The sequence below is a fragment of the Nerophis lumbriciformis genome, linkage group LG04 (assembly GCF_033978685.3).
Source record: "Nerophis lumbriciformis linkage group LG04, RoL_Nlum_v2.1, whole genome shotgun sequence".
NCBI classification, from domain to species: Eukaryota; Metazoa; Chordata; class Actinopteri; order Syngnathiformes; family Syngnathidae; genus Nerophis; species Nerophis lumbriciformis.
This window is the reverse complement of record NC_084551.2, coordinates 53284500-53308862: the sequence shown is the minus strand read 5'-3', so window position 1 is coordinate 53308862 and position 24363 is coordinate 53284500. Positions and strand designations below refer to the sequence as shown.

Here is a 24363-nt window from a genome sequence, read left to right as displayed (position 1 = left end):
AATGGCTTTTTTGCCGATATCTGATATTGTCCAACTCTTAATTACCGATTCCGATATCAACCGATACCGATATATACAGTCGTGGAATTAACACATTATTATGCCTAATTTTGTTGTGATGCCCCGCTGGATGCATCAAACAATGTAACACGGTTTTCCAAAATAAATCAACTCAGTTTATGGAAAAAAATGCCAACATGGCACTGCCATATTTATTATTGAAGTCACAAAGTGCATTATTTTATTTAACATGCCTCAAAACAGCAGCTTGGAATTTGGGACATGCTCTCCCCGAGAGAGCATGAGGAGGTTGAGGTGGGCGGGGTTCGGGGGGGGGGGGGGGGGATAGGGGGTAGCTGGGGGGTGTATATTGTAGGGTCCCGGAAGAGTTAGTGCTGCAAGGGATTCTGGGTATTTGTTCTGTTGTGTTTATGTTGTGTTACGGTGCGGATGTTCTCCCGAATGTGTTTGTCATTCTTGTTTGGTGTGGGTTCACAATGTGGCACATATTTGTAACAGTGTTAAAGTTGTTTATACGGCCACCCTCAGTGTGACCTGTATGGCTGTTGATCAAGTATGCCTTGCATTCACTTGTGTGTGTGAAAAGCCGTAGATATTATGTGATTGGGCCGGCACGCAAAGGCAGTGCCTTTAAGGTTTATTGGCGCTCTGTACTTCTCCCTACGTCCGTGTACCACTCCGTACAGCAGTCATAAATTTTACTTTTTGAAACCGATACCGATCATTTCCGATATCACATTTTAAAGCATTTATCGGCCAATAATATCAGCAGTCCGATATTATCGGACATCTCGAGTTAAAGTATGTCTACATCGCAGACATGCTGCCCACGCTGCATTGCTTACGTCACAGGTGTCAAACTCAAGGCCCGAGGGCCAGATCAGGCACGCCAAACATTATTTTATGAGGCCCGTTAAAGCCAGGCAAAAATGTGCATCAAAACATTATTATTATTTTTTTACTAAATGGCATTCACTTTTAAATTTGACATAAACCTTAAAATTATCTGAGGTTGAGGTGTGGTGGGCAAGGTTCGGGGGCGGGGTTTGGTAGTAGCGGGGGTGTATATTGTAGCCCGGAAGAGTTAGGGCTGCTAGGAATTCTGGGTATTTGTTCTGTTGTGTTTATGTTGTGTTACGGTGCGGATGTTCTCCTGAAATGTGTTTGTCATTCTTGTTTGGTGTGGGTTCACAGTGTGGCGCATATTTGTAACAATGTTAAAGTTGTTAATACGGCCGCCCTCAGTGTGACCTGTATGGCTGTTGATCAAGTATGTCTTGCAGTCACTCACGTGTGTCTGCAGAAGCAGCATACAACATGTGACTGGGCCGGCACGCTGTTTGTATGGTGAAAAAGCGGACGCGATGACAGGGTCCGGGTGAAAATCGGGAGATATTCGGGAGAATGGTTGCCCCGGGAGGGGCACTGAAATTCGGGAGTCTCCCGGAAAAATCGTGAGGGTTGGCATGTATGACTGCAGCTCTCGCTGTTCGTCGCTGACATCAAGCAAGAGACGAAACACGGGTACAGTCTTCCACAACGACAGAAAAAAATGCTTGTTTTCAATAAAGAAAAAGTCACTAAAAGGGTTGGAAAAGCCCCCAGAAACTTGAAAAATTCTCAACAGAGTACATTGCACAGTAAGCAGCAACTATTGAAATAGTAACAATATTTACAAAATAACTGATGATTTATTTTTAAATTAACATTATTTTTTAGCCTTTTTAAAGAAAATATGTGCGCCATCAGAATATGCAAATTATACGATTGCATAATGTCGACCAAGCCCCCACCTCCACAGGTATGTTGGCTATCTGGGTGAAAACCCGCCTCCAGCTACCGATTGGCATGTGATCTTTTGTCGTCCATCTGCATATCAGATAGACACTGCCCGCTCCTCTACCCTCGACAGTGTTGTAGGTGGGAGCTGTGAGACATTAGAGCTGTCAAAAATTAACGCGTTAACTCATGCGATTAATCACAAAAAAATATCGAATTAATTATTTACACCCTTAATTTGTTCATGCAATGTATTTTGCCCGTACAAGCATTAAGATGATCGAGGAGACTCTGACTGGTGTGCTCGTTGGCAAGTTTCACTGTAAAATTGAGCTTGAAAGAACTTTAGATAAATCTGTTACCAAGTTTATTGCAACTAATTGACATGCATCCAAGTAAATCCTTTAAAAACATTCCTGGATGACCTTTTCTGACAATAAAACTGCATTTTGTGTACAAATATTGGGGTCTTTTCTTCAGCAAATTTTAAATATGCAAGTGAGTAATGAACTGTGATTAATCATTAATAATCCGAATTTCAAAATAAAATGAATGTGTTTAAAAAATATTAATCATCTGACAGGCATAAAAAATGCAAGTATACCATGAAATGTCTAAATCATCCACTTAGGGTGCACTGTTGTAATTAAAGTAAAAAGACACTGATGTGTCTTTTATTAGTTAAGTGTCGGCTACCTTAGTGTCTACTCACCTACACAGACTAAACATCTTTATTAGCCAAATGTTTTCGTCAAAACGGGGAAAAGTGGATAGCGAGACTTAAGTTTTCTAAGAGAAATGTACCGCCTCCTATGTGAAACCTGTGTGCTTGGTGTCTAAGCTCGAGAGTACAATAACATTTTCGTCGTCACTCAAGGCAAAAAATATGAATTCTTGCAAGGACAACTAAAACGAGAAAATATACAATATATGAATATATATATATATTTTTTTTAATGATGATAACAATCCTCATTTTGTGTTATTATCACGTGAAACTGGTATCTAAACATGGTGTAGCGCCGCCTCTGAATGCAAGTGCTCCTACAGCACGAAAACAAATTCTGCATTCCTACAAAATACAAAATCTAGCAAGACAAACTGCAGGAATTTTTTCTAATTCTCTTTAAAAGCGAGTTTAATTTTTTTTTTTGTAATTTAGGTTTTATTGACGTCCAGCATCAGACTTTCTCATCCATTTCATCATATTTGCATATTTCATATATCCATTGCCTGCCCTAAATGTCAAAATAATGTTTTTTTGTTTTGTATCCAAACGATGCCAAAAAATAAAAAATAAAATAATAAAAAAAATAAAAAAATATAAACAAAATAGGAAGTGATCTTTTTAACACAATGCAATCACTAATTGCTACTGAATATTTTAATTATGTTTTCTTAAAGGGGAACTACACTTTTTGGGAGAATTTTGCCGATAATTCACAATCCCTAAACCTGTTTTTCTTTTTTTAAGCATTCTAAGCCGTAAAATACGGCAAATACGAAGTGGCTAACAATGCTCATAAAGCCCTCTAAAAACATTTACCGTAAAAACCACCAACAATACTCCATTTACATCTCGTGACCTGAACATTAAACAAGTATTAGCGTTATTTTGTTATTATAAGCTCTAACGCAGACAAACTACTTTTAGCGCTGATGCAATCACAGAGAGCTTATGCTGCTATATTGACATAATGAGCTGCTGCATCACCTGCGAGTTGGTGAAAGTTAATTCTGGATTCTATATCATGCCTCTCACCTGGATAGTACAATGTTGTGGACATAAACGGAGAAGTTGGTCAACTTTGACATCCAACTTAGACCCCGAGTTGGCAAGAACAACACAAGAGACGCTAATAACATTGTACAGTAAGTGATTGTTTTATTGTGTTCGTAGTTTGTATATCTTGTTTAGCACTTAGCAATATTGCTACTAAAGCTGAAGTAGTCATCGTTGTCTCTCATGAAGTCTGCCATGATTAATAGTGTTGTTGTTGTTGAAGGGAAAAGCAAACATTGTGATGCGTCTGTGAAATGAATACGCCACTATATGCTTAAAATGAGCAAAATACGTAAATATTACATGTTATTATGAATGTTACTACAATACATATGTACAAAACCCTAAAACCAGTGAAGTTGTCACATTGTGTAAATGGTAAATAAAAACAGAATACAATAATTTGCAAATCCTTTTCAACTTATATTCAATTGAATAGACTGCAAAGACAAGATATTTAATATTCGAACTGAGAAACACATTTTTTTTTTTTTGTGCAAATAATCATTAACTTAGAATTTAATGGCAGCAACACATTGAAAAAAAGTTGTCACAAGGGCATTTTTACCACTGTGTTACATGGCCTTTCCTTTTAACAACACTCAGTAAACTTTTGGGAACTGAGGAGACACATTTTTGAAGCTTCTCAGGTGCAATTCTTTCCCATTCTTGCTTGATGTACAGCTTAAGTTGTTCAACAGTCCGGGGGTCTCCATTGTGCTATTTTAGGCTTCGTAATGCGCCACACATTTTCAATGGGAGACAGGTCTGGACTACAGGCAGGCCAGTCTAGTACATGCACTCTTTTACTACGAAGCCATGCTGTTCTAACACGTGGCTTGGCATTGTCTTGCTGAAATAAGCAGGGGCGTCCATGGTAACGTTGCTTGGATGGCAACATATGTTGCTCCAAAACCTGTATGTACCTTTCAGCATTAATGGTGCCTTCACAGATGTGTACGTTACCCATGTCTTGGGCACTAATACACCCCCATACCATCACACATGCTGGCTTTTACACTTTGCGCCTATAACAATCCGGATGGTTCTTTTCCTCTTTGGTCCGGAAGATACGACGTCCACAGTTTCCAAAAACAATTTGAAATGTGGACTCGTCAGACCACAGAACACTTTTCCTCTTGCATCAGTCCATCTTAGATGAGCTCGGGCCCAGCGAAGCCGGCGGCGTTTCTGGGTGTTGTTGATAAATGGCTTTCGCTTTGCATAGTAGAGTTTTAACTTGCACTTGCAGATGTAGCGACGAACTGTAGTTACTCACAGTGGTTTTCTGAAGGGTTCCTTAACCCATGTGGTGATATCCTTTACACACTGATGTCGCTTTTTGATGCCTGAGGGATCGAAGGTAACGGGCATATAATGTGCAGTGACTACGTGCAGTGATTTCTCCAGATTTTCTGAACCTTTTGATGATATTACGGACCGTAGATGGGGAAATTCCTAAATTCCTTGCAATAGCTGGTTGAGAAATGTTGTTCTTAAACTGTTGATTTGCTCACGCATTTGTTGACAAAGTGGTGACCCTCGCCCCGTCCTTGTTTGTGAATGACTGAGCATTTCATGGAAGCCGCTTTTATACGCAATCATGGCACCCGCATGTTCCCAATTAGCCTGTTCACCTGTGGGATTTTCCAAACAAGTGTTTAATGAGCATTCCTCAACTTCCTCGGTCTTTTTTGCCACTCGTGCCAGCTTTTTTGAAACATGTTGCAGGCATCAAATTCCAAATGAGCTAATATTTGCAAAAAATAACAAAGTTTACCAGTTTGAACGTTAAATATCTTGTCTTTGCAGTCTATTCAATTGAATATAGGTTGAAAAGGATTTGCAAATCATAGTATTCTCTTTTTATTTACCATTTACACAACGTGACAACTTCACTGCTTTTGGGATTTGTACTTACAGTGTGTATATAAAACAGTTATGGAGGCTTTTGGATGTTTTTAGAGTGCTGTTAAGCAGAATGGAACGACTCTCCTTACTTCCATTGTTAGCTGACTTTTGCTAGCGTTTATTTACAATTTAGAATGCTTAAAAACAAAAGAAAACATATGTGAGCTTGACACAGATGCTTGGATTGCGAATTTAAGGTTCCAAAGTTAAAGTTCCCCCCAAAAAGTGCAGTTTCCCTTAAAGTTCTTGTAATTCTTTGCATGAAAACGAAGGAAAATGGATTATGTCATGATTGTTGTGGTCTGGCCCACTTGACATTCAATAAGGGTTTATGTGGCCCCTTAGCCAAAATGAGTAGTAGGCGATAGAGGGCCTCTATAGCGCCCCGTGTGGTCGAGTGCAAGAAGCAACAAGCTTCACTATGTGCCTGGTGTTACTACTCTCAGTTACAGCGTTTCTATCATTCTTCTAAGAAGTGTACGTGTGTTCCATACCGTGACTCGGTATCGCCGCGGCGTACATCTCCTTCAGCAGGTCACCGAACGTGTGAGCGTTGCCTTCAGGGGAAATGGGACGGAACAGTTTCTGGATGAAGGGCCGGTCGCTTGTCGTCTGCAACAAATGAAAGGATCAGTAAATGCAATGTACAGCATTAATAATAATAATCTAGATATTAATATTTGTGTGTCACAGCAATAGATTCATACTATTTTTCTAACTACAAGCACAATAATAAACATGTTTCTCAGTAAATATGTCTCAGTGAGCATTATTGTATTGGCATTGTGTTTACTCTTATTGCGTTGTGCAAAGTGTATTCCATGAAGTAGTAGCCGCGTGTAAATAAGTGATGAAGCTTCTCTTTCTTTGCAGCTTCTCTCATCCCTTGTGCTTCTTCGACAAGGCAGTCAAGCGATGACGCACATGAACAAAACCAGGGTTGAGTCAATTTGTCAACTTTACGTAAGTCGAAAGGATGCGGCGATCGAAAAAATAAACGATACGCCACTGGTTCTTAACCTGGGTTCGATCGAACCCTAGAGGTTCGGGGAGTCGGCCTCAGGGGTTCGACGGAGCCTCCACTACGGAGGTCAAGACACACCTGACTCATCGTGTAAATAAAAACTTCTCTCTGTCGGCGTATTATGGATACCCCCAAACAATGTTCCCTCTAATTTTCCATATGCTTGAGCATTCAGCATGTGAGCGACGTCAGAAATGCACATGCACTGTGGCCACACCAGCAGCACACCAGTCCCAAACCTGACTAAATAACAAGTTAAATGTTTTTTTATTATAATCAAATGACAGCAGTCATTTCCATGAGATTATTTTCTAATATAAATATTTTGGCCCACTTACAATGACAATAACAAAAAATATTGTTTTTCATGAGCTGTGTACTAAGTGGGGGGTCCTGCTTTGGAAATAATTTGTACCCCTTTCAGATATCGCATTTAGGTCCCACTAAAACATTCACATTTTGCACAATGAGATGTAAACATGGGATCATGTGTACATTCCTGTAACTTTCTGTTTGTAAAATAAATCTTTATTAGTATTTTTTTAATATAATAACATCATTTCATGATTAATATTAATACAAATTAAGATTAAATTAAGAAAAAACTTTTTTTTTTCCACTAAAGAAGGGTTCGGTGAATGCGCATATGAAACTGGTGGGGTTCGGTACCTCACACAAGGTTAAGAACCGGCACAGTACAGTAAACTGACAGTTAATATTTAAACATTTAACATGTGACATTTGTAACAATTTTGAACAGAAATAGTTCATGCACATTCAGAAAAATTCTTCAAAATTACAATAAAAACATTTGTATATATGTAAACTAATTGACTGAAAGAGCACGCACTTGGCGCGATGATGTCATGTTATCGATGGAAAAATGCATCTTTAGACCATGTGATTTCCCTGAGCGGCTAGGAGACCCCGAGAGTAACAAGCGGTTGCCTTGTTGCCTTTCCATTAAGAACAATAAATTAGTTTTTAGTATAAGTTTGCTGGTTTCAAGAAATGTAATGCGGAGCACATATCATTATGTCAAGATAGTGGCACTAGCCTTTACTTAATTTAAGAATATTTTTCAACATATTGAGCAAAAAGGTCTCATATTTGTTTTTTCTACCAAGAAAAGTGCACTTGTTATTAGTGAGAATATACTTATTTTAAAGGGGAACATTATCACAATTTCAGAAGGGTTAAAACCATTAAAAATCAGTTCCCAGTGGCTTATTTTATTTTTCGAAGTTTTTTTCAAAATTTTACCCATCACGCAATATCCCTAAAAAAAGCTTCAAAGTGTCTGATTTTAACCATCGTTATATACACCTGTCCATTTTCCTGTGACGTCACATAGTGATGCCGATACAAACAAACATGGCGGATAGAACAGCAAGTTTATAGCGACATTAGCTCGGATTCAGACTCGGATTTCAGCGGCTTTAGCGATTCAACAGATTACGCATGTATTGAAACGGATGGTTGTAGTGTGGAGGCAGGTAGCGAAAACGAAATTGAAGAAGAAACTGAAGCTATTGAGCCATATCGGTTTGAACCGTATGCAAGCGAAACCGACGAAAACGACACGACAGCCAGCGACACGGGAGAAAGCGAGGACAAATTCGGCGATCGCCTTCTAACCAACGATTGGTATGTGTTTGTTTGGCATTAAAGGAAACTAACAACTATGAACTAGGTTTACAGCATATGAAATACATTTGGCAAAAACATGCACTTTGAGAGTGCAGACAGCCCAATTTTCATCAATTAATATATTCTGTAGACATACCCTCATCCGCTCTCTTTTCCTGAAAGCTGATGTGTCCAGTCCAGTTGGAAATGCATCTGCTTTGAGTGTCGCAGGATATCCACACATTCTTGCCGTCTCTGTCGTAGCATAGCTTTCGTCGGTAAAGTGTGCGGAACAAATGTCCAATTTCTTGCCACTTTTGCATCTTTGGGCCACTGGTGCAACTTGAATCCGTCCCTGTTCGTGTTGTTACACCCTCCGACAACATACCGACGAGGCATGATGTCTCCAAGGTACGGAAAACAGTCGAAAAAACTGAAAATAACAGCTGATTTGACTCGGTATTTGTAATGTGTTTGAGAAAATGGCGGATTGCTTCCCGATGTGACGTCACGTTGTGACGTCATCGCTCCGAGAGCGAATAATAGAAAGGCGTTTAATTCGCCAAAATTCACCCATTTAGAGTTCGGAAATCGGTTAAAAAAAAATATGGTCTTTTTTCTGCAACATCAAGGTATATATTGACGCTTACATAGGTCTGGTGATAATGTTCCTCTTTAAGGTATTTTTGGGTTCATTGAGGTTAGCTAATTTTACTTGTTTTGGAAAGTCTTGACAAGCCAAATTTTCTTGTTCTATTGACAGATAATCTTGCTTGGTTCAAATAAAATACCCCTCATTTTATTTTATTTTTTTCTTGTTTTTGAACACTGACTTTTTGCAGTATACACTGCAAAAAGTCAGTGAAAAAAAAAAATACAAAAATGAGGGGTATTTTATTTGAACTCAGCAAAAGTATCTGCCAATAGAACAAGACAATTTGGCTTTCCAAAACAAGTAAATTTAGCTAACCTCAATGAACCCAAAAATACCTTTAAAATAAGAATATTCTCACTAATAACAAGTGCACTTTTCTTGGTAGAAAAGAAAAATAGATCTTTTTGCTCAATATGTTGAAAAATATTCTTAAATGAAGTAAATGCTAGTGCCATTTTCTTGACCCAATGATATGCGCTCGGCATCATGATTTTTTTTTCATGCTTGAAGTAAGAAATGATTACTTAAAAAAAGTAGTTTTATACTTGTGAGTGTTGATGACACAGCTTTGCAACACTTGATATTCTAGTTTCAAACATGGTTTACTCAATATAGGTCAGGGGTGCTCATTACGTCGATCGCGAGCTACCGGTCGATCTCGGAGGGTGTGTCAGTCGATCACCAGCCAGCCATTAAAAAAATAGTCCTAAAAATGAGCGATCATAAATCTTCACTATGACATCACTTTCGTCACTTGATTGACATTCACGGCACCCGAGGGTCTTGTGAGATGACGCTGGCTGCTGCCAGCTCATTAAAATTACCGACTGGAAGGCGAGAAACACTTTATTTCAACAGACTCTGGCGCCGTTCCTGTCGTCAAAACTCCAAAGACCGACTGCACAGTTGCACAATAAAAGCTCTGCTTCATCCTGCCTGCGCTAACAAAATAAGAGTCTCAGAAAGCTGGCGTGCACAAGCTAGCAAGCTACGGAGTATGCCGACAATGTATTTCTTGTAAAGTGTATACAAAGGAGTACGGAAGCTGGACAAATAAGATGCCAAAAACCAACCACTTTCATGTGGTATTGGACAGAAAGGAGGACTTTTTTTCTCCTCCATTCGAAAATGCGGACGTTATCATCACCACTGTCTGATTCCAATCAATGCAAGTCATCACAATCAGGTAATACACCAACTTATATTCTTGTCTTCATGAAAGAAAGGAATCTATATGTGTTAAACATGCTTGTATTATCTCTAAACACTTTTAACTTATTAACAATATTAACTATATGTGTTAAACATGCTTGTATTATCTTTAAACACCTTTAACTTATTAACAATATTAACTATATGTGTTAAACATGCTTGTATTATCATTAAACACCTTTAACTTCCATCCATCCATCCATTTTCTACCGCTTATTCCCTTTGGGGTAGCGGGGGGCGCTGGAGCCTATCTCAGCTACAATCGGGCGGAAGGCGGGGTACACCCTGGACAAGTCGCCACCTCATCGCAGGGCCAACACAGATAGACAGACAACATTCACACTCACATTCACACACTAGGGCCAATTTTAGTGTTGCCAATCAACTTATCCCCAGGTGCATGTCTTTGGAAGTGGGAGGAAGTTACCAATATTAACTATAAGTGTTAAACATGCTTGTATTATCTTTAAACACCTTTAACTTGTTAACAATATTAACTATGTGTTAAACATTCTTGTATTATCATTAAACACCTTTAATTTATTAACAATATTAACTATATGTGTTAAACATGCTTGCATTATCACTAAACATCTTTAACTTGTTAACAATATTAACTATATGTATTAAACAAACTTGTATTTTCATTAAACACCTTTAATTTATTAACAATATTAACTATATGTGTTAAACATGCTTGTATTATCATTAAACACCTTTAACTTGTTAACAAAAACATATGTTTCATAAATAAGTAAATATAAATTATATATATGAATGAGGTAGATCCCCACGACTTGATCAATTGAAAAGTAGCTCGCCTGCAGAAAAAGTGTGAGCACCCCTGATATAGGTCATCAAATCTCAGCTACAAGCTGTAATATCTTACTGAGATCATTTAGGACCAAAACCCTTAAAATACTAACATAAAATCTGCTTAGTGAGAATAATTATCTAATCAGACAGAAAATAAGCAAATATCACCCTTATTTGAGATATTTAATCTTACTTAGATTTCAGTTTTTGCATTGTAGTTGATGCTTTTGCTTAGTTATATTGTACTATTGACTCTGTTTTAATCAAATAATTGTATGTAATAAAAGAGAATAAGGAAGTAGTTTACATAATGTATATATTGTTAGACGGCCAATAGTACTCACCATAAATACATTAAAACATTTCCGGTAATACATGTGATCAGTATCGTTATCGGCCAATCTCGCTCATGGATGATCGGTATGAGGATCGGCAAGCATAACAACAACCCTGATGGAAACATTCCTACACACAAGGTGATTTGTTGTTGGACCAGGGCTGGTGTGCACCTGTTGATCCGAGTACGATCCTGCTTGCGCACGACTCATTCCGCATGTGACATCGATAGCCGGGATAACTGGAAAGATAAACGGCAAGGCGGGGAAACCCAAAGAAGAGTCGACATGTTTCTGATAAATGGTGAGTGGACGCACGTAACCAAAGAGCTGATTGGAAGTGAGCAATCTGTGCAGATGTGAGATGTGGGCGTATTTCCCTGATCACAATCAAGTCTGGAAGCCATCAGCCCGCTCGTTGGCCCGGGCGGCAGAAAAAAAACAAAACACTGGCTCAGCCTCAAGGTCACACTTGGCGGGAATGATTACATGATTCACGTGTATCATCGAACACACGATGATTCTTCCTCAAAAGGTCGAAGTTCATCGACATTCTTCCCTTCCTCAAAGTTTCCCTTCGACTTGGCCAAAGTAGAACACTCTGCATCAAAAGTGGTTTCTAATACTTTCGAAGGTTGAAATTAGAGATGTCCGATAATGGCTTTTTTGCCGATATTCCGATATTGTCCAACTCTTAATTACCGATACCGATATCAACCGATACCGATATATACAGTCGTGGAATGAACACATTATTATGCCTAATTTTGTTGTGATGCCCCGCTGGATGCATTAAACAATGTAACAAGGTTTTCCAAAATAAATCAACTCAAGTTATGGAAAAAAAATGCCAACATGGCACTGCCATATTTACAAACCCTGTTTCCATATGAGTTGGGAAATTGTGTTAGATGTAAATATAAACGGAATACAATGATTTGCTAATCATTTTCAACCCATATTCAGTTGAATATGCTACAAAGACAACATATTTGATGTTCAAACTGATAAACTTTTTTTTTTTTTGCAAATAATCATTAACTTTAGAATTTGATGCCAGCAACACGTGACAAATAAGTTGGGAAAGGTGGCAATAAATACTGATAAAGTTGAGGAATGCTCATCAAACACTTATTTGGAACACCCCACAGGTGAACAGGCAAATTGGGAATAGGTGGGTGCCATGATTGGGTATAAAAGTAGATTCCATGAAATGCTCAGTCATTCACAAACAAGGATGGGGCGAGGGTCACCACTTTGTCAACAAATGCGGGAGCAAATTGTTGAACTGTTTAAAAAAAAACTTTCTTAACCAGCTATTGCAAGGAATTTAGGGATTTCACCATCTACGCTCCGTAATATCATCAAAGGGTTCAGAGAATCTGGAGAAATCACTGCACGTAAGCAGCTAAGCCCGTGACCTTCCATCCCTCAGGCTGTACTGCATCAACAAGCGACATCAGTGTGTAAAGGATATCACCACATGGGCTCAGGAACACTTCAGAAACCCACTGTAAGTAACTCCAGTTGGTCGCTACATCTGTAAGTGCAAGTTAAAACTCTATGCAAGGCGAAAACGTTTATCAACAACACCCAGAAACGCCGTCGGCTTCGCTGGGCCTAAGCTCGTCTAAGATGGACTGATACAAAGTGGAAAAGTGTTCTGTGGTCTGACGAGTCCACATTTCAAATTGTTTTTGGAAACTGTGGACGTCGTGTCCTCCGGACCAAAGAGGAAAGGAACCATCCAGATTGTTCTAGGCACAAAGTGTAAAAGCCAGCATGTGTGATGGTATGGGGGTGTATTAGTGCCCAAGACATGGGTAACTTACACATCTGTGAAGGCACCATTAATGCTGAAAGGCACATACAAGTTTTGGAGCAACATATGTTGCCATTAAAGCAACGTTACCATGGACGCCCCTGCTTATTTCAGCAAGACAATGCCAAGCCACGTGTTACATCAACGTGGCTTCATAGTAAAAGAGTGCGGGTACTAGACTGGCCTGCCTGTAGTCCAGACCTGTCTCCCATTGAAAATGTGTGGCGCATTATGAAGCCTAAAATAGCACAACGGAGACCCCCGGACTGTTGAACAACTTAAGCTGTACATCAAGCAAGAATGGGAAAGAATTCCACCTGAGAAGCTTCAAAAATGTGTCTCCTCAGTTCCCAAACGTTTACTGAGTGTTGTTAAAAGCAAAGGCCATGTGACACAGTGGTGAACATGCCCTTTCCCAACTACTTTGGCACATGTTGCAGCCATGAAATTCTAAGCTAATAATAATTTGCAAAAAAAAAATAAAGTTTATGAGTTTGAACATCAAATATCTTGTCTTTGTAGTGCATTCAATTGAATATGGGTTGAAAAGGATTTGCAAATCATTGTATTCCATTTATATTTACATCTAACAACTTATATGGAAACAGGGTTTGTATTATTGAAGTCACAAAGTGCATTATTTTTTTATAACATGCCTCAAAACAGCAGCTTGGAATTTGGGACATGCTCTCCCTAAGAGAGCATGAGGAGGTTGAGGTGGGCGGGGTATTGGTAGGAGGTACCAGGGGGTGTATATTGTAGCGTCCCGGAAGAGTTAGTGCTGCAAGGGGTTCTGGGTATTTGTTCTGTTGTGTTTATGTTGTGTTACGGTGCGGGTGTTCTCCCGAAATGTGTTTGTCATTCTTGTTTGGTGTGGGTTCACAGTGTGGCGCATATTTGTAACAGTGTTAAAGTTGTTTATACGGCCACCCTCAGTGTGACCTGTATGGCAGTTGACCAAGTATGCCTGGTATTCACTTGTGTGTGTGAAAAGCCGTAGATATTACGTGACTGGGCCAGCATGCAAAGGCAGTGCCTTTAAGGTTTATTGGCGCTCTGTATTTCTCCCTACGTCCGTGTACACAGCGGCGTTTTAAAAAGTCATACATTTTACTTTTTGAAACCGATACCGATAATTTTTAAACCGATACCGATAATTTACAACGTTACATTTTAAAGCATTTATCGGCCGATAATATCAGCAGTCCGATATTATCGGACATCCCTAGTTGAAATGTGAGAAACAGATCTCGGGACGTAGTCCATCAACAACAATCGCATCACACCTGAAGTCCGGCACCTTTGGCTGGTGCAACGTTCTTCAACCTTCTTGTTGTGGCCCCATTTGCAGAGCTAAGATGATGTTTTACACATCATCTTCAAGCCGCTTTCTGACAGTTGCTTCCGGATGCGCTGTTTTGTGGGCGGTCTTATTTACGTGGCTCACCTTCGGCAGCGTCTTCTCCCCGTCATCTTTGTTGTCGCGGTGTAGCGTGCAAGGAGAGAGTGGAAGAAGTGTCAAAAGATGGAGCTAACTGTTTTAATGACATTCAGACTTTACTTCAATCAATAACGGAGCAGCATCTCCTCATCCGGAAACAACAACAAGGCTGGAAATGTGTCCCGTGAAAAACCGTCCGACCGGAACTCTTTAATAACTAAAGTTCCTTGGGTGAATAATGTAAACTCACTACACCGGTATGTTTTAGCGCTTTCATGGCGAGTTTATTGACAGATATAAGTAAGAACTTTACACTTCTTTATATTAGAAATGGCAACAGCGGAGGATGAATGTCCCATAACAAGAAGATAGAGAAAAAGAAGAAGCTTATCGACTACGGTGTCGGCACGGACTACAAAGGCGGACGCGCGCAAATTTTCATGACTTATGTGGATCCCAAATTCAGATCAGCAGGTACCAGAAGGTAAGAAAAGTTTCTTTTGCATAATATTGCAAAACAAAACACCAGATAATATGTCTTACCTTATACACACACCATAATAATACTCCTATGTTGAAGCACAGTACAATCCATCAAGCGGTGCGGCTTCATAGCTTACCAAAGTCGTACTAAAACATTTTGATAGATTTTTTTTAGTGCCCTGTGTAATTTTCTATATATTCAATGGAACATATAAAATGTTGGTGGTGTTTACTTGAGTCATATTGCAGTCTACACATATCTCTTATGTGTGACTGCCATCTACTGGTCACACTTATCATTCCACCATGTCCATCCATCCATCCATTTCCTACCGCTTATTCCCTTCGGGGTCGCGGGGGGCGCTGGAGCCTATCTCAGCTACAATCGGGCGGAAGGCAGGGTACACCCTGGACAAGTCGCCACCTCATCGCAGGGCCAACACAGATAGACAGACAACATTCCACCATGTACCAAATAAAATTGCTTCGAGGTGGGTAAGCTCAACCATACTTATTCCTTACATAAGCGCACCTGGTTATAAGGCGCACTGTCGAGTTTTGAGGGACCTTTTAGTCCGGAAAATTCCGTAACTGATTTTTTTTTTTTTTTTTAATTCAGTGTAACAAAAATCAATGTATAAAATTCAGTGTAATATTTGTATGTTTAATGCGCCGACAATATTTCAAGCGGTGCGGCTTCATAGCTTACCAAAGTCGTACTAAAACATTTTGATAGATTTTTTTAGCGCAGTGTGTAATGTTCTATATTTTTAATCGATCATATAAAATGTTGGTTTTGTTTACTTGAGTCATCTTGCAGTCTACACATATCTCTTATGTGTGACTGCCATCATTTTGCAGTCTACGCGTATCTCTTATGTGTGACTGCCATCATTATGCAGTCTAAACGTATCTCTTATGTTTGACTGCCATTTACTGGTCACACTTATCATTTCACCTTTTACCAAATAAAATTGCTTCGCGGTCGGTAAGCACAACCAAAATGTTTCCGTATGTTAGGGGCGCACCGGGTTATAAGGCACACTGTCGAGTTTTGAGAAAATGAAAGGATTTTTAAGAAAAATACGATACATGAATAAAAAAATAAAATAAAATATACAATTTAATTTATATACCGTATTTTTCGGACTATAAGTCGCACCGGCCGAAAATGCATAATAAAGAAGGAAAAAACATATATAAGTCGCACTGGAGTATAAGTTGCATTTTTTGGGGAAATGTATTTGATAAAACCCAACACCAAGAATAGACATTTGAAAGGCAATTTAAAATAAATAAAGAATAGTGAACAACAGGCTGAATAAGTGTACGTTATATGAGGCATAAATAACCAACTGGTATGTTAACGTAACATATTATGGTAAGAGTCATTCAAATAACTATAACATATAGAACATGCTATACGTTTACCAAACAATCCGTCACCCCTAATCGCTAAATCCCATGAAATCTTATACGTCTAGTCTCTTACGTGAATGAGATAAATAATATTATTTGATATTTTACGCTAATGTGTTAATCATTTCACACATAAGTCGCTCCTGAGTATAAGTCGCACCCCCGGCCAAACTATGAAAAAAAATGTGACTTATAGTCCGAAAAATACGGTATATATATATAAATATAAAAAAAAAAAAATAAATATATAAAAATGCTTACATTTAATATATTTTTCTCCTGGTCCTTATTAATGATAGGTTATTAAAAAATCAATAATTATATATCGACTCATAAAAAATGTTTACACTGTGATACAGTTTTCAGCCGTTCATTCAGTTTGAACAGGATATTCTGTGTCACAACTAAAACGTTCTGCTGTGTCATCGTTATGGACAATTCCATTGGCGACGGCCTAAGGCGAGCCAGCTCCACGCGGCCTTCATGCCTGGCGGCGCTGGACAAGCTGCACCTTGTCGACACCCAAGCTGAGGTGTCAGGGACACACAATCGGGTCTAATCATGGAGCCGTGAAAAGGAAACCAGTGTGCAGCAAGATTGAGTGACCGAGCGGTAACTACACACCGCCGAGTTGAGCACCAAGCGGCGAGGGGAAGGTGGCAGAGGAGGTGCCAAAGTGACGTTCATGTTACACAGAAAGACTGACTCACTGACTCCTGCTCTTTTGGTGCGGGGTGACGCTCGCACGCCCGAGCAGGGAGAGTGCGCTTAGTGACAGCGACTGGATGCATTTTTCAACGAGGCGGCCATGAATAATGAAGTGCGCCGCCATACAAAGAAGGAGCTATTGATTCCCGGGGTGATGAAGACACTTTCTTTGGAGCTGCCTTGACACCTTAGCTGGCACGGCGGCACATGGCGACACAAAGAGGGCGAGGTGTCATTAGCGCCGTCGCCAAACTGGGCGGCCCGCTCTCACTCACTGAAAAGAACAGCGGAACTCAAGATGCGGCCTAATTGACGGCGGAGGGGATTCAATCCGCCTAAGTGATGGCTGAAGAAAGGGGAGGGCGAACGCACCTGTCAATCAATATAAGTTACAACTGAACTCTGAGCTCTTCCATTTGGGAAATGAAAATTCCACCCGCTTTTTCTGCTTTGTGGAAGTTTTGTGTGGGACTAGTTTGACTATGTTGTCACTAGAGATGTCCGATAATATTGCAACAAATATTACAGTATATTATCCATCCATCCATCCATCCATCTTCTTCCGCTTATCCGAGGTCGGGTCGCGGGGGCAGCAGCCTAAGCAGGGAAGCCCAGACTTCCCTCTCCCCAGCCACTTCGTCCAGCTCCTCCCGGGGGATCCCGAGGCGTTCCCAGGCCAGCCGGGAGATATAGTCTTCCCAACGTGTCCTGGGTCTTCCCCGTGGCCTCCTACCCTGCCTGCGAGAGGCAATGATGAGAGATATAGCAGATTAGTCTCGCTTAACAAGTGGCTGGCTAGCTTCTGTAGACAACAGGGACTAACGTTTATTGATAATTGGCCCTCTTTCTGGGGCAAACCAGGCTTGCTGATGAGGGACGGCCTTCACCCTAACCAGGAAGGCGCCATCATCCTGTCTAAGAATATAGACTACTGTTTAAGTCACATTTGACTAACTACACTAGAGCAAGCCCGGTCACAGGCAATTACAGAGCCTGCTAGTCCGGGTGAGGAGTCAGTTAAGCTAGAACTAGCCAGCGCCAGGCTGGATAATTCCTGTACGCATAGCAATTTTCTTAGAATAACACACAACTCACATAATGTGTTTTCTGTTGTGAATGTGTCCGGGGTAGATATGCATTCTACTGAGGTGGCAAATCATGATGCGTTCAGTCGATCGCAGCATCAAGCAAACAATCTGAAAATTCCCGTCGTATCAATTCCTAGATATGGTCGAAACTATTTAAAGTGCACTACGTATAATAAACGCAACATTATTAATATTTCTACTACGGATAATTTAAACAAAAACTCGTCAAAACAGCCCAATACTTATAATATGGGCTTTTTAAACATAAGATCATTGTCTCCCAAAACGTTATTAGTTAATGAGGTCATTAGAGACAACAATCTTAACGTCATTGGTCTTAGCGAAACCTGGCTCAAACCAGACGAATTTTTTGCGCTAAATGAGGCATCTCCTCCTAACTATACGAATGCGCATATTGCCCGTCCCCTTAAAAGGGGTGGGGGGGTCGCACTAATATACAATGAAAACTTTAACCTTACCCCTAACCTAAATAATAAATACAAATAGTTTGAGGTGCTTACTATGAGGTCTGTCGCACCGCTGCCTCTCGATATGGCTGTTATCTACCGCCCCCCAGGGCCCTACTCGGACTTTATTAATGAATTCTCAGAGTTCGTTGCTGATCTAGTGACGCACGCAGACAATATAATCATAATGGGGGACTTTAATATCCATATGAATACCCCATCGGACCCTCAGTGCGTGGCGCTCCAGACTATAATTGATAGCTGTGGTCTTACACAAATAATAAATGAACCTACGCATCGCAACGGCAATACGATAGATCTAGTGCTGGTCAGGGGTGTCACCACCTCCAAAGTTATGGTACTCCCGTGTACTAAAGTAATGTCCGATCATTACCTTATAAAATTCGAAGTTCTGACTCATTGTCAACAAACTAATAATAATAATAACTGCTATAGCAGCCGCAACATTAATGCCGCCACAACGATGACTCTTGCTGACCTACTGCCTTCGGTAATGGCACCATTCCCAAATTATGTCGGCTCTATTGATAACCTCACTAACAACTTTGACAATGCCCTGCGCAAAACCATTGATAGTATAGCACCGCTAAAACAAAAAAGGGCCCCTAAAAGGCGCACCCCATGGTTTACAGAGGAAACCAGAGCTCATAAATTATCATGTAGAAAGTTGGAACGCAAATGGCGCGCGACCAAGCTTGAGGTTTTCCATCAAGCATGGAGTGATAGTTTAATATCGTATAAACGCATGCTTACCTTAGCTAAAGCTAAATATTACTCAAATCTCATCCGCCTCAACAAAAACGACCCTAAATTTTTGTTTAGTACAGTAGCATCGCTAACCCAACAAGGGACTCCTCCCAATAGCTCCACCCACTCGGCAGATGACTTTATGAATTTCTTTAATAAGAAAATTGAACTCATTAGAAAGGAGATTAAAGACAACGCATCCCAGCTACAACTGGGTTCTATGAACACAGATACAACTGTATCTACGACGGATACTGCAATACAAAATAGTCTCTCTCTTTTTGATGAAATAACATTAGAGGAACTATTACAGCGTGTAAGTGGGATAAAACAAACAACATGTTTACTTGACCCACTTCCTGGGAAACTTATCAAGGAGCTTTTTGTATTATTAGGTCCATCAGTGCTAAATATTATAAACTTATCACTTTCCTCTGGCACTGTTCCCCTAGCATTCAAGAAAGCGGTTATTCATCCTCTGCTCAAAAGACCTAACCTTGATCCTGACCTCATGGTAAACTACCGACCGGTGTCCCACCTTCCCTTTATTTCGAAAATCCTCGAAAAAATTGTCGCACAGCAGCTAAATGAACACTTAGTGTCTAACAATCTCTGTGAACCTTTTCAATCCGGTTTCAGGGCAAATCACTCTACGGAGACAGCCCTCGCAAAAATGACTAATGATCTACTGCTAACGATGGATTCTGATGCGTCATCTATGTTGCTGCTTCTTGATCTTAGCGCTGCTTTCGATACCGTCGATCATAATATTTTATTAGAGCGTATCAAAACACGTATTGGTATGTCAGACTTAGCTTTGTCGTGGTTTAACTCTTATCTTACTGACAGGATGCAATGCGTCTCCCATAATAATGTGACCTCGGACTATGTTAAGGTAACGTGCGGAGTTCCTCAGGGTTCGGTTCTTGGCCCTGCACTCTTTAGTATTTACATGCTGCCGCTAGGCGACATCATACGCAAATACGGTGTTAGCTTTCATTGTTATGCTGATGACACCCAACTCTACATGCCCCTAAAGCTGACCAACACGCCGGATTGTAGTCACCTGGAGGCGTGTCTTAATGAAATTAAACAATGGATGTCCGCTAACTTCTTGCAACTCAACGCCAAGAAAACGGAAATGCTGATTATCGGTCCTGCTAAACACCGACATTTATTTAATAATACCACCTTAACATTTGACAACCAAACAATTACACAAGGCGAATCAGTAAAGAATCTGGGTATTATCTTCGACCCAACTCTCTCGTTTGAATCACACATTAAGAGGGTTACTAAAACGGCCTTCTTTCATCTCCGTAATATCGCTAAAATTCGTTCTATTTTATCCACTAGCGACGCTGAGATCATTATTCATGCGTTCGTTACGTCTCGTCTCGACTACTGTAACGTATTATTTTCGGGTCTCCCTATGTCTAGCATTAAAAAATTACAGTTGGTACAAAATGCGGCTGCTAGACTTTTGACAAGAACAAGAAAGTTTGATCATATTACGCCTATACTGGCTCACCTGCACTGGCTTCCTGTGCACTTAAGAAGTGACTTTAAGGTTTTACTACTTACGTATAAAATACTACACGGTCTAGCTCCGTCCTATCTTGTCGATTGCATTGTACCATATGTCCCGGCAAGAAATCTGCGTTCAAAGAACTCCGGCTTATTAGTGATTCCCAGAGCCCAAAAAAAGTCTGCGGGCTATAGAGCGTTTTCTATTCGGGCTCCAGTACTATGGAATGCCCTCCCGGTAACAATTAGAGATGCTACCTCAGTAGAAGCATTTAAGTCCCATCTTAAAACTCATTTGTATACTCTAGCCTTTAAATAGCCCCCCTGTTAGACCAGTTGATCTGACGTTTCTTTTCTTTTCTCCTCTGCTCCCCTTTTCCTTGAGGGGGGGGGGCACAGGTCCGGTGGCCATGGATGAAGTGCTGGCTGTCCAGAGTCGGGACCCGGGGTGGACCGCTCGCCTGTGCATCGGCTGGGAAGATCTCTGCGCTGCTGACCCGTCTCCGCTCGAGATGGTGTCCTGCTGGCCCCACTATGGACTGGACTCTTACTATTATGTTGGATCCACTATGGACTGGACTCTCACAATATTATGTCAGACCCACTCGACATCCATTGCTTTCGGTCTCCCCTAGAGGGGGGGGGTTACCCACATATGCGGTCCTCTCCAAGGTTTCTCATAGTCATTCACATCGACGTCCCACTGGGGTGAGTTTTTCCTTGCCCGTATGTGGGCTTTGTACCGAGGATGTCGTTGTGGCTTGTGCAGCCCTTTGAGACACTTGTGATTTAGGGCTATATAAATAAAGATTGATTGATTGATTGATTGATTGACGTGCCCTAAACACCTCCCGAGGGAGGCGATCGGGTGGCATCCTGACCAGATGCCCGAACCACCTCATCTGGCTCCTCTTGATGTGGAGGAGCAGCGGCTTTACTTTGAGCTCCCCCCGGATGACAGAGCTTCTCACCCTATCTCTAAGGGAGAGCCCCGCCACCCGGCGGAGGAAACTCATTTCGGCCGCTTGTACCCGTGATCTTGTCCTTTCGGTCATAACCCAAAGCTCATGACCATAGGTGAGGATGGGAACGTAGATCGACCGGTAAATTGAGAGCTTTGCCTTCCGGCTCAGCTCCTTCTTCACCACAACGGATCGATACAGCATCCGCATTACTGAAGATGCCGCACCGATCCGCCTGTCCATCTCACGATCCACTCTTCCCTCACTCGTGAACAAGACTCCGAGGTACTTGAACTCCTCCACTTGGGGCAGGGTCTCCTCTCCAACCCGAAGATGGCATTCCACCCTTTTCCGGGCGAGAACCATGGACTCGGACTTGGAGGTGCTGATTCTCATCCCAGTCGCTTCACACTCGGCTGCGAACCGATCCAGCGAGAGCTGAAGATCCTGGCCAGATAAAGCCATCAGGACCACATCATCTGCAAGAAGCAGAGACCTAATCCTGCAGCCACCAAACCGGATCCCCTCAACGCCTTGACTGCGCCTAGAAATTCTGTCCATAAAAGTTATGAACAGAATCGGTGACAAAGGGCAGCCTTGGTGGAGTCCAACCCTCAATGGAAACGTGTCCGAATTACTGCCGGCAATGCGGACCAAGCTCTGACACTGATCATACAGGGAGCGGACCGCCAAAATCAGACAGTCCGATACCCCATACTCTCTGAGCACTCCCCACAGGACTTCCCGAGGGACACGGTCGAATGCCTTCTCCAAGTCCACAAAGCACATGTAGACTGGTTTGGCAAACTCTCATGCACCCTCAAGGACCCTGCCGAGAGTATAGAGCTGGTCCACAGTTCCACGACCAGGACGAAAACCACACTGTTCCTCCTGAATCCGAGGTTCGACTATCCGGCGTAGCCTCCTCTGCAGTACACCTGAATAGACCTTACCGGGAAGGCTGAGGAGTGTGATCCCACGATAGTTAGAACATACCCTCCGGTTCCCCTTCTTAAAGAGAGGAACCACCACCCCGGTCTGCCAATCCAGTGGTACCGCCCCCGATGTCGACGCGATGCTGCAGAGACTTGTCAACCAAGACAGCCCCACAGCATCCAGAGCCTTAAGGAACTCCGGGCGGGTCTCATCCACCCCCGGGGCCTTGCCACCGAGGAGCTTTTTAACTACCTCAGCAACCTCAGCCCCAGAAATAGAAGAGCCCAGTATATTATCATACTTTCCAAACATGTTTTTGTCTAAAGAAAAGTAAATAAAAATACTTAACTTTACAGCAAAATACCCATCAAATGAATAAAAATGACAATACATTTTACGTTGTTCTTTACAGCCTATTACTGTAAATTGAAAAAAACTACTACTGTTTTTTGCGTTAAAATTCTGTTGACTGAGCTGCCAGTTTTTGACTGTAAAATCTACGGTTGTTGTTTTTAACGGTTTATTACTGTAAATGGAAAAACGATACATTTGTTTTTATGGTAGAAAAACTGGCAGCTAAATTGCCAGAATAAAAAAATGACTTGGACTGTTTTTCCATTAACAATATAATGTTGTAAAAAAACAATGTCAATTTAACACAAACATTCTGGCAACTAAGCTGCCAGCTTTTTCCGTAAACCCCCCACCCCTCAAAAAAAACGTGGTACTGTTTTTCCATTTACCGTAAAATGTTGTTAAAAAAAAAAAAAAAAAAATGTATAGTACAAATGTGAAAATGTAAAGTTTTTACTGTAAAATCGACAGTCAACTTTTAACAATTTATATAATTAACTAGACCAGGGGTCAGCAACCCAAAATGTTGAAAGAGCCATATTGGACCAAAAATACAAAAACAAATCTGTCTGGAGCCGCAAAAAATTAAAAGCCATATTACATGATAGTGTGTCATGAGATATACGTTGAATTAAGAGGACTTAAAGGAAACTAAATGAGCTCAAATATACCTACAAATGAGGCATAATGATGCATAATATTGCTAACCTAAATAGCATGTTAGCATCGATTAGCTTGCAGTCATGCAGTGACCAAACATGTCTGATTAGCACTCTACACAAGTCAATAACATCAACAAAACTCACCTTTGTGCGTTCACACACAACGTTAAAAGTTTGGTGGACAAAATGAGATAGAAAAGAAGTGGCATAAAACACGTCCTAGACCTAGAAAGTCGGAGAAAGTTATACCCTACGGTGAGTTCAAGGACCGCCAAAATTAGTAGGACAAAACGGCGCTCGCCAAATACTCGAATCAGTGAAGCATGTTTAATATAAACAGTGTGCTTTATAACAATTAGGGAGGTTTGTGAAACCATATTAAAACAAAAAAAAAATAGTTTTTCCCCTCATCTTTTTCCATTTGTCATACATTTTTGAAAAAGCTCCAGAGAGCTACTAGGGCGGCGCTAAAGAGCCGCAAGCGGCTCCAGAGCCGCGGGTTGCCGACCCCTGAACTAGACAAATCTCGCGGAAATTTTGATGGGCCTGCTATCTGTGCCC

At 41.0% G+C, this 24363-nt stretch overlaps 1 protein-coding gene across 3 annotated transcripts in view; it reads right to left on the bottom strand.

The window, feature by feature from the left end:
• The window catches only part of atg5 (ATG5 autophagy related 5 homolog (S. cerevisiae)), an 85723-nt gene that overhangs the window by 18073 nt on the left and 43287 nt on the right, over nucleotides 1-24363 (bottom strand). For all 3 annotated transcript variants that reach the window (XM_061957218.2, XM_061957210.2, XM_061957226.2), the window contains one exon: nucleotides 5989-6106. In XM_061957218.2, the coding sequence (XP_061813202.2) occupies nucleotides 5989-6106 (118 nt within the window). The remainder of the gene's footprint in view (nucleotides 1-5988; nucleotides 6107-24363) is intronic.